General features: G+C 48.9%; 1 protein-coding gene and 1 long non-coding RNA gene across 3 annotated transcripts; one reads left to right on the top strand and one right to left on the bottom strand.

Moving 5' to 3' along the window:
- LOC116237500 (uncharacterized) lies at positions 1-5417 on the top strand. Of its 2 annotated transcripts, XR_016471699.1 has the most exons (6): positions 1-89; positions 270-384; positions 563-1304; positions 1916-1988; positions 2450-3844; positions 3961-5417. It is a non-coding gene; the product is annotated as an uncharacterized LOC116237500 (long non-coding RNA). The 2 variants fall into 2 exon arrangements; XR_016471698.1 differs by having other exon boundaries at positions 2450-5411.
- A 98-nt stretch (positions 5418-5515) lies between these two features.
- GRIFIN (galectin-related inter-fiber protein) lies at positions 5516-7316 on the bottom strand. The gene is made up of 3 exons (XM_031606708.2): positions 6747-7316; positions 6501-6663; positions 5516-6044 (listed from the first exon to the last, which is right to left on the bottom strand). The coding sequence occupies exons 1-3, from the start codon at positions 6926-6928 to the stop codon at positions 5880-5882; spliced, it is 510 nt and encodes a 169-aa protein (XP_031462568.2). The 5' UTR covers positions 6929-7316; the 3' UTR covers positions 5516-5879.
- Positions 7317-10823: the final 3507 nt, after the last annotated feature.

Genomic DNA, 10823 nt, shown 5'->3' with positions numbered 1-10823 from the left:
CTTGCAGAAGCAGAGGAGAAACGCGTGGGGGCCGGAAGGAAAGGCACTGAGAAAAGCAATTGCAGGGTCCACAGCTGCCAGCAGAGCAGGTAAAGGTTTTAGAGAACACAATAGCAGGGAGCTTGTCTCTCTGAGCACGGAGATTCACTCTTGGCTGATGAGGCTGGGATCGGGTTACAGTGAGATTTAGAGCTTGAGCGCTTTTGCAACAAGGCCATCAGGTGGTGTGGGCAATAATAAGCTTTCCTCTATTTTGTGTTTTTGGCTAGGAAGCTCTTAGGATTCCTGCTGTGTGGATTCAGAGGGAGATCAGCTGGGAAGCAGGGAGAGGTGACATCGTGGCTCTGAATCCTTTCCAGCAATCTGCTCTGATGTTCTGACAAGGTAAGAAAAAAAAAATCTGCGAGCTTCTATTTATCTTGGGCAGCCTTTTAGAGGAATATCACAACTGGAGTCATACAAAATCAGTCAGAGGCTCCGAGCGTTGGTTAAGCTCTGTCAGGATCAGCTGCATACTTTTTTTTTTCTCTCCAGTAATAATGCATAACCTTTCATTGTGCAGTGACTCATCTGGAACGACTTGGGCAATTGACGGGAGGTACGATCGCTGCTCCCTCACCACCACTGACCACGTTTGTCTCTCTGGTTCCAGTGTGTGCTCACAGCACAAAGCGACTTCAGGAAATGAAATATGACAGTAGATGGAGTTTAGTGCAGAGGCTGAGGTCAGGAGGTGAGGTAGCTGCACTTCGGTGTTACTCCCACTCTACAGAAGCAGCGATCTCATGTGCAATAAATCACACAGCAATCGCTAAACCTCACTTAGGAGAGGAAGGGGAAGAATGAAGGGATGCTTGTGGCTCTTTGGCCATTGTTTAGGATGGAGCAGGAAGTAAAGAAGTTACAGAAATACTCGTTAGCAGCTGAGACCGTAGCAATGATACCTATGTACAGGTGAATGGATGACTCGTTAAGCTCAGCTTATTAAGACAAGGGGCTGGCTTGTCTGCGCAGCCTGGGCTGTGTTACAGATCATAGAGGGGTTCAGCATGGAATTTGTTACTGCATTAAGGCAAATTCTCATATGTCACAGAAAGTCTCAGCTGAACTAAGACATAAGCTACTCGGATAGGTCAAGAGCTGCAGAGAGCACTTGGCTGGAAGCAAAAGCACCTGGTCACTCCCTTTTCCTCCCTGCTCTTTTCCCACCACGTGCCTTGGTTTCCTCACCTCTATAAAGGTGCTGTGACACTTTCTTCTCTTTCTAGTTTGAAGCTGCAAAGTGCTCTGGGAGACCCAGCCAGGTAACACAGGTTGAGATGGGGGCTGGGAAAGCTGCCTGGTCTCCATTGGCTCTTGTGCTCTGGGCAAGTCAGAGCTTTGGCTGGCTGTATTCTTGCAGTTTGAAGGCATAACATGATAGATTGTGTTCAGCTCTAGCAAGAGGGTCTTGAACAGACTGCAGAACAGGAAGGTCAGCAAATTCATAAGTAGGGTTAATTTCTGTCACTCTTTTCTTATGCAGCAGAGGTATACAATAACTCATCTGTCAAGTAAAGCAATACCATCAGCCTCCAATGCTTTAACCTCTATAGCAGATCCTTTCTTTCAGAAAATAATCCCTTTGCAGCCTGCATTTAATGTCTGCAACTTGATACCTGCCGCTATGCATGCAGGATCAGAGCTGAGATGTGCTCCCGTCCGAGCTGGCTCTGGATGGAGGTGGTGTGAGTTAGTGACTTCATGAAGCTCCCTTTAAATGCAGTAAAAGAAGCTTTTCTCTGCTTTTCTGCGGAGTCTCCTTTTCAGCTGCAGTCTGGGCCTGCATAGTGCCTCAGAATTCTCTCTCCCAGTTAAAACAGAGCTGCTATTCTTCCTTTCTTCTTGTTCTGTTTGTTTCTTTTGTATTCTTCAGGAAAGCTGAATCTGCCCTTCTGGCAGACATCTATGAGTTTGACAGCCCACGTGTTGAATAAGCACTCCCTTAGGTAAGGGCTCAGAGACGTGAAGAAGAAAGTCGTGGCTCTTAAGTTCTGCTCTTGCTGGTGGCTGTATGTGTGGCAATGTGCTGGGAGAACTGACGCCTTGGGGAGGTGAGAAGTGAGGTGCTGTAGATGTGGGTTGGTCACTGAGCTGCACCACAGCACGACTGCATTGAATCAGTGGCAAGGAACAATGCCTCACACAGCTCTGCCCTCCTTCAGGGAATGCTCATGGAAGCACTGAAATGGCAGAAAACTCATCTGTCAGCTAAACAGTTCCCAATGGCCCTTCTGCCTCCCTTCACCAGAGCTGCCCTCCAGCCATGGCTGCATAGCTAAACCACCAGCATCAAAGAGTTTTGTGGTGGTTTTTTTTTTTTTTCTGTAGAAAAATGGACATTAAGTCAGAAAGCAAATGTGGTGTAGGTTGCATCTGCTTCCCTTTTTCCCTTTTAATTCTTTTCTAGACATCTTTCTCACTGCACTGGCACTCTGCCTCATCTCGGGGCAAGACCCAGTGTCTGATATTCGCGTGTCCCTTGCTAAGGCAGAGACAGCATCACTCAGCCTGATGTGTCCAGGCTGCTGCCCTGCTGATAGGATGTGACTGTCACTGACGTGGGAGCCTTTTGCTCACCGGCCCATAAGGAAATCACCGGTGCTGCCGCCAGGGTGTGTGATGATTGCCAGCAGTGTCAGCAGCACTGAAGAGTGCTCGCTAATTGTGCACCATCAGATGCTCCACAGGAGATCCGCAGCCCTGAGATGCTGCCAGAGGAGACCTTGGCCCTGGGAGTTCTGGCAGTACTCAAGCGCAAGGGATTATGAGCCTATTTTCCTTCTTATTGATCTGGGACAAGCCAGAGCAGTTCACTGCTCACTGAGCAAATCCAGCCCAAACAAGGAACACAAGTGGGAATGGGAGAGCTCCTCTGTGGGGTCACTGCCTCTCCTGGCTTTGCCTCCTGAAGGGCATCTCTCCCTGCTGGCCCTCCCTGGTTGATGTAAGCCATAAGGGCAGCAGCTTCTGCTTTATAAGCAGAACCAATAAGACAGTCTCCATCCCCTCCTTCATTAACTTCTCTCTCTGGAAACATTTCAACCTGGCTCCTGTGCTGCTTGGCCCCAACAAAAGTACTGAGCTTGGGCAGTTAAATATTCATCTCCCTCCTCTTCAAAAGGACCTTTCCAAGCTGGGCAAGAGTGCCTCTCCATCAGTTCCCTCTACAGTCCCAGGTGGTGAATAGGAAAACTGATTGAGACATGGAAGGAGCATGGGCTGGTTCTCTCTGATCAGCTCAACACCAGCACACAGTGCCTCTGTGTGGAGCTAATGTGTCAACCCCCTCCTGAGAATTTAACTGATCATCTTAATGGTGTGGCTTCATCTTTCCCTGGAGTTTCTCCTTAAGGGGCAGATGAGGGTGAGAGAGTTAGAGAACATTTCTCCTAACCAGCCAGCCCTGCAGCTTTCCTTGCAGGGATGCTCTGTAGCTCCCTAGAACCACATTGCTCCAAAGACCCTTTTACCCTTGGGACTGTTATGGCTAGAGGAGGCAGCAGATAAAAGCCAAAGTAAAAAGCCCTGCAGTAGTGCTGTGGATGTGTCAGGAGAGATTGGGCTTGCTCAGTGTGGATGGTGACACAGTGAGAGCAGCCGCTGGCACCAGCTGTGGGGAAGGTGCTCGCGGATGTGGCACAATCCCTGCTGCTGCCTGATTTGGTGTGGCATCTCTTGATTTGTTTGTACTTGAAATATTTTTGCTCTGTTTGTCCGAGGTCTTTTGTGCTCGCTTCTAGGGAGAAAAATGAAATTGTGGAGTATTACTGCAGCGGTGGCTGTAAATGGATTTTGCAGCTATGTAGGTACAAGTATTAGCCTCATAAATTGTTTCATCACTTTTCCTCTGTGAAAAATGATCTGTCTATCAGCCCCCAAACAGGCATGAATAAAAAGAACAATTTCTTTCAAATGCAGTTCAGCATTATCAGAAGTATGACACAGAGATCCCAACAGGACTATTTTTGCCTGCGTTTGTGTCTGTCTTACTGAAGGGATGGCTGGAGGAGTAGGGCCCTTGAGTGGCATCACAACTACAATTTAAGGCAGATCCTGGCAACTGTTTTGCCTCAGTGGTGATGGATTTATTCCAAAGGAAGTCTCACCATCTCCAAGCTCTCCCAACTTGCCACCAAGACAGTTGTCATTTCCAAATGGTAATTTCTGCTCTCTTTGGGGGGAAGAGGTACTGGTTGGGACTATTTTTAGTTCCCATTGCATTCTCCACCGTGAGAACAGGCCCAGTTCCAGTTGGTGTTTTTTATGTCTGGAAGAAAATGATAAACTTTTCAGCAGACTCATAAATGTCAGCTTTGTGGCATCCTGTGTTGTGGTTGGCGGCTACGCAGTCACCTCTTCTTTTTAAGTCCTCGAGACTATAAACAGAGGGAAGAGTTGGGAATGGCCAATTTAAGCACTGAGAAGTCTGGAGTGCAACTATGGCCTTTGGTGATCCCATCCAAAGACAAGGATGGGTCAGGGCTGCTTTGTTACTAAATGTCATTGTCCTGAAGGAAGGGACTGCAAGGCGGGGACCGTCTGTGTTATTGCTTGCCATCAGGAATGTGGTCTGCCTTACGTCTGAGAAACAATTGAGTGATTTGGGGGCAGCTGTAATTGCATTTTTGGAGCGAGTTCCTGTTCAGATTTAACACTGAGACATTATGCTTCTAATGTGTGCAATTAAAACAGTAAAAATAACATAATCTTTGCCTGCAGTGTCTTGGTCAAGGAATCAGAGAGATTTCCCTTTTCAAGGAAGAGGGAACAGCAAAGAGAACAGGGTGTAAGGCTATATGAAGGGCAGCTGAAAAAGAGGAGGAAATGAAAGCGGGCAGGGCAAAGAGAAAAGTCAGAACATCTACAGGATGAGTGGCAGTTTGTTCATTCTGAACTCACAGGCTTCTAGACCTTGGCTTCTGAAGATGTTCTTTTGTATTTGGAGTCCAGCAGCGTGGACTGTTTTTTTGTTTTTGGAGTCTCTATTGCGTGCTGGAGGGCCCATGTTCCTTTATGTGCTCTGATGAGCTTTACCCTTTTTTGACCCTCTACACCAACTCCCAAGGTCTGTCTAACAAGGCTGGTGTTGGCAGGACACAGGCTGAGCAAACATCTCTGTGGAACTTATCTTCTGGAAATATCTTGCAATTTGCATCTTATCACTTTGGCCTACATAGAAAGGACTTTATTAACCCTCAGAGCAAAAGGGCAGTGCTTTCCCAGTGCAGAGTAAAGCAACCCCCAACCTGTGTCCTCCTGCCCCATGCACTGATTGTTGCTCAGACCTATTGCACGCCTATAGGTTTGCAGGGAACAAACAACTCAATTGATCTGCCCAGTGAGGGATGTTTCAGCAGGGATTTCTTAGTTGGATTTTATTGGCAAATACAGTGGCATTTTAACCCAGCTCCTGCAGTGAGCTGTCCCTTTCCATTGGTAACATCCATACACGTTGCATCCATTGCCATGCAGCCAGCTGAGGACTAGCACTAATTTGCATCCTACTCCAGGGCAAATGCAATTTCTAGGGCAGCATTAAAATATCCAGGCTATTCAAGGCAGATTTTGATATGAAGCAGTGATCTGTCAGTCTCTCTAACAGCAAAGATAAGAGCATTGTGCACTTTAGGGCACAGGGGCAGAAGGTCTTCATTGATGTGGGCTACAAGCTGCTATAGTGCTGTGGCATGCAATGGCTGTGACCATCATTTCCACTGCAAGGATGTGCTGCAGCTATCTGGCTGGCTGATGATGGGTGGAGATGTGGAGGATGTGGCCCCCAGCTGGATCAGGAACTTAAGGAGGAGTGGCTGGTGAGGTTATCCCAACTGTTCTTGCTAGTAAAGGCCTCGTTTGGTGATTTCCACTGAAGAAATGTCAATATCATTGAGAATCTGCAGCTTGGTGATGGATGAAAGCTGTTTTTGCCGATGCTTGTATTGCAGGATTTTGTTTTCATCAATGAAAATGTGGAAATAATCCTGGTCAGAATAGATTTCAACCTGAAAGAGAGACTGTGTTACGTTCACCAGGTGGACACATCCTCCCCAGACCTCACTGCTGTCACATTGGTGAGCACTCAGATCTGGGAATGTGCATCCAAATCCTCCCCCAGCTGACACATGAACAGGTCATCTCTTCTTTGGGCAAAAGAAAAGAATAATAAAGTTGTTTGCTTTGTGATAGCAGAAACTGGTGACAATGCAAAGCTTGAACTGATGACAAAAGCACCAGGGATTATTGCTGGAGCTGTGCGTGTCTGTGCCAGAGCTGGCTATAAATCAGCAGCAAAATAGTGGGGACAAAAGAAATACTGACAGGAGGTAGATTCAGAAAGGGGACCTCACTGGATACAGTGCTGGCTGGAAAGGTGAAGGCAGATCCTTGAGGACCACCCCAATATTGGCTGGGACAATCCTGCCCCACCCACGGACGTCCACGGTGTGACCCGGGGGTACCTGGAAGGGTTCCTTGGCTTCGAAGGGGAAGGTTTTGTTCACCTCCTCCTTCCCCCAGTGGTTGGCCAGGAAGGAGTTGCAAACAATTCTGGAGCTGGCGAAGCGGGGGTTAAAGTGGAAAGCGATCTGATCTCCGGGATGACTGAGGAAATTAATTTCAAACCTATAAAAGCGAGAGAAAGGGATGCAGAGAGCCGTGGAGCACCACTGCTGTTCTAGAGGAGCTGTGAGCACGGCTGTACTCACATGCTGGTGCTGGAGCTGGTTTCACCCTTGACCACGACGCTCCAGCCGGGACACATCCCCTCTGGATACAGAGCCTCGAACTGCCGCCAGGAGGTGATGGCAAAGCAGGGCATGGTGGGGAACAGCACATCACAGCCCATCCCCAGCCACTGCTCCGTATCTCTGATCCTCTTCTCCTCCATCCCCCTTCCCACACACTCTCTCCTCAAGCCTTTTTCTTGCTCCTAAGTAAGCCTGAGCCTCTGTTCCCTTCTCAGGATTTTCTTTTGTATTTGCCACCCAGCTCTTTACAGAAGACCTCCAGGCAGAAATCCTGCCTGGCACAGAGGCACCTGCACCTTCTGCCTGCCTGGACAATGCAAAATCTGTGGAATCCTCAGTGATGCTTTGAAGCAGCATGTGAAAGGCAGGGACTGACAAAGGAGCAGGGTAATGTGGCATCCAGCCCATCCCCATAAGTGTTATATAGATGACATCCCAAGATCTCCTTTCTGATCCCATTCCACCAGCTCCCCCCCATTTTCAGTGTTAAATGTGCATAGAACAAGCTAGAAAATGTTCTTTGTTGAATAATTCATAGTTTTATTAAATAACTCATTTTAATAAGAAGGGCTTGCCATTTCATCCCACTTTTCTTAGCACTCTTTATGATCTTGCATTTCTGAGCATTGCCCTTCCCAAACTCATTGGGAAAAATCTCTCCAGCTTTGGCAGCTCCTTTCCTGGCTCTCCCTTCCCATAGCTCAGTTCTTTCACACCCCTCCACTTTCTCTGTCACCATTTCCCATTTCCAGTACATTTTTGGGATGTGCAGGTTAAGCACATCCCCAGCACTTACCCGCAGTGCCATCCTGCTCTCCTGCTCTGTGCAGCAGATGTGGGTGTGCAGCCGGGGTAAGGGAGTCTATATAGGGCTGTCAGCTGGGGATTAGCAGAGACAGCAGCCTGAGGTCACTTTTTAGTGCTGGGTGATGGTGAGCAGCAAATCCTGCTCCCCAGACAGGGTCAGCCCACTCGGGCATGCAAAGCTCATCCAGCCCTACTCATTCACTGAGCATCCCGAGCTGTGATGTGATGGAGGCAGGGTGGGAGCAACGGGACACAAAGCAAGAATGTGGGCTCCTGAAGCTGGAGGAGATAACAGCAGCCCTTTCTGCTGCAAAGTCTGTGCAATCTTTTTCTTTTTCATGTTTACCGTTTTTTTCTTTTTTTTTTTTTCTCACAGCCTGGACGGGGCCAGCAGGTTTGGGATGCCACTGTGCTGAGCTCAGAGCAGTTCCCTTCCCTGCTGGAAACAAAGTAGGGATCTGGGAGTGGAATGAGAGCGCTTTTGTCAGATGTTTCCTGGTGTGGAAAGGCACCAAGAAACAGGTTGTGATGAAATGGAAGTTGATATATACTAGAGATGGGAGTTTGCATCAGCATTTGTTAGTATATGGTTGGGCAAAGCTGTGCCAGGGAAGGGAAGGGTTGCTGTGCACCCATTTTCACAGGGTCAATGCACCAAAGGCACATCCTGGCCACCCCTTCATGCCTGGGAGGCCTTGATTCTCCCTGGATGGTCCTGTAGGAATCCCTGGCTTTTGTGGTTGAAAACTCCTCGTGCTATGGGCCATGGTGCTGACGTTATTTAATGTGTTTGCTTTGTTTCCAGCAGCTAAGCAGAAGGAGAGCTGCTATCCCAGGCCCTGGTGCCCTTGGCAGATGACTTAAAACTCAATCCAACAGGCATCTAAGCCAAGAGCCTCTCCTGGGGCTGTAAAACCAGGCCCCAGGCTGGGTTTTGCCCCTTTGATCTCCTCCAAAAGCAAAGTGCTCATGATGAGGAAATGTGCTGGGAGCACTGGAGCAGAGCTCTGTGCTTTGGATGGCAGTGCTGCAAAGTGCTGAGGGACACGGTTTGGTGTCATGGTGGGGATGGGTTGGATTTGGATTTGGCAATCTGAGTTCTTTTCCAACCATACTGATTCCACTCTATGATTCAATGAAGTTGCTGAGGAGGCAGAGGATGCTGTGCAGAGAGGTGGAAGCAGAGCAAATAGCAGCTCCTTTCTGTGCCCAGTGCCCACCTCATCCCTGCAGCACAGACACCAGCACGAGTCACAGCTTCTGGAGAGGCTGCTGGAAGTTTTGGTTCTGTCTCATGAAACCAAGCGCTGCCCACAGATCTGCACATGTAGCTGTCCTGGCAGGGCGATGTCCCAGCTGGGCTCTGTAACAGCTCCCACTGCAGCTTCTGAAGCCAGCAGCAGCAGCAAGTGCTGAGCTCACTGCCCTGCTGCTAACAGTGGTGCTTGGTGAGCAGTGCTGGAGTTATAGTTTTTCTGCAGGGCTGCCCTGCAGGAGGACAAAAAGTAGCAGAAATATTTTTTGGAGAGATGGCTGAGCTCTTGAGGATGGTGAAAGTACTGACTGCTCTGCTTTTGGGGATAGCAACTATGGAGATGCTGAGTGCTCCCAAAATTCAGTTTGACTCCTTTTGGTGAGAGCAGTAAAGGCTTTGGGAAAGGTGCAAACGCAGCAAATTGTGCCCAAATAGGGGCTGGTTGTACAGGTGGGCCTTGTTTGCCTTCTGCCTGTTGTGCCATTCCTGGGAGCCATCATCACCTCTGCTTAACAAGGAGGAGGGGAGTGGGAACACGTCTGAAGTCAGCTGTTGGAGGTGGGCGGTTGGCTCTCAGTGGCATCGCTTTTCCCAGGCACACTGACTGCATGCTGCTGGGTTACAGCAAAGAAAAACACGGCACAGAAAATGAGCTGATGGTCTGACAGCTTGGTTAGCTGCAGGGGCTCTTCGTTAGCGTGACATTTTGGTGATTATCAAATCTCTTATTAGCAGACCTGCTCATGCATTTGTCAACCATTTGGTTGTACAACAGGCAGTGTTTGCACCTATCCCTAAGCCGTTACAATCCTTGTCCTGCTCTCGGTCATTTGTCCCCAGGCCCTTCTCCTGCTGTTCATGGAGTGACAGAAGTGCTCAGTGAGGAGCCCAGCACTGTGCTTCCCACGGGGATTTTCACACAAATCTCCCCTGTGAGAAACTGCTTGTCTGCAAGCGCGGTTACGTTCGTCAGTCTGTAGAGGTCTCCAAACACAAGGGATGTATTTGCAGGACCCGAGTGCGTTCCTTGCATCTACACTCCGTACACCGATTTTCCTCTGTTCTCACGGACTGCTCTGCAGATGATGCTTTGGCTTCTGATACATGCTTGGATTTTACTGTCAGCTCTTGTAGGAATGTGGTGTCCATCCCACAATTAACTCAGTTGTGCCCTGGTATGAGGCATACTCTCCCTGCAGTGCTGCATGTCGTTCTGTATTTTCTTTGTCCTGCCAGCCAGAAACAACAGCACGCTGACCTGGCTGTGTCCATACCTCTTATAGTGCTGTGGATGCCCTTGGATGCTATTGCATGGCCCTATGCTCTATTAACATCTGACCCTATATGTACTCGTGCATATGTATGTAGCAGCTGGGAAACCTCAGTGATACACACCTACTGGTGTCTTACAGATCAGCCCACGTGCCCAAAATACACCAACGAGGCACTGGACTGGTGCATGCAGGGATGCTTTGGAACCTGGTACTGGGCTGCAGCCAGAGCCACGCTCCTCTGTCCCATTGCTGCTCAGGGATGGAGAAACTTGGGAGCCACCCCTGGTAACTCCCTTGGGATTATTAGCACAGGGGCCTCCAGGCCTGAAGCCTTAAAGAACTAGCAATAATTAGCCTAGGAATTATGTATTTTTTGATATGGGGGGATGCAGGCTGGCCATATTTGCTCCACCAACTCAGTAATGTCTCACGTCTCCTTTTCCATTTCTTATTCTGTCCAACGAACCAGCAGCCGTGTCAGAGCTGGGGTTGTGTCCTTCCTGTTCTGGCTGCCTTGGGGTTGGGGATAACTGTGCTTCGGGCATCCCCACCCTACAGCCTCTGCTAACTGCTGTTTCTGCTCGCTTCACGTTGCAATTTGTAGGACCTGCCAGAAGAGGGCTGGAAACTCCGGGCAGATCCCTTAGACGAATGATAACCATCAGACAAACAGTGCACGGATCTGATGCCAGCGCAGCC

This window comes from Phasianus colchicus, chromosome 16, assembly GCF_987193195.1.
Source record: "Phasianus colchicus chromosome 16, bPhaCol1.hap1.1, whole genome shotgun sequence".
NCBI lineage: Eukaryota > Metazoa > Chordata > Aves > Galliformes > Phasianidae > Phasianus > Phasianus colchicus.
This window is presented reverse-complemented; position numbering and strand designations above follow the sequence as displayed.

What these genes read in the sequence shown, in the direction of transcription:
- GRIFIN (XM_031606708.2), bottom strand. Translation starts at nt 6,928, where the DNA reads ATGGAGGAGAAGAGGATCAGAGATACGGAGCAGTGGCTGGGGATGGGC. An exon ending in ACCAGCTCCAGCACCAGCAT is followed by an intron (nt 6,664 to 6,746) that starts GTGAGTACAGCC and finishes TCGCTTTTATAG; the next exon opens with GTTTGAAATTAATTTCCTCA. An exon ending in AAGCCAAGGAACCCTTCCAG is followed by an intron (nt 6,045 to 6,500) that starts GTACCCCCGGGT and finishes TCTCTCTTTCAG; the next exon opens with GTTGAAATCTATTCTGACCA.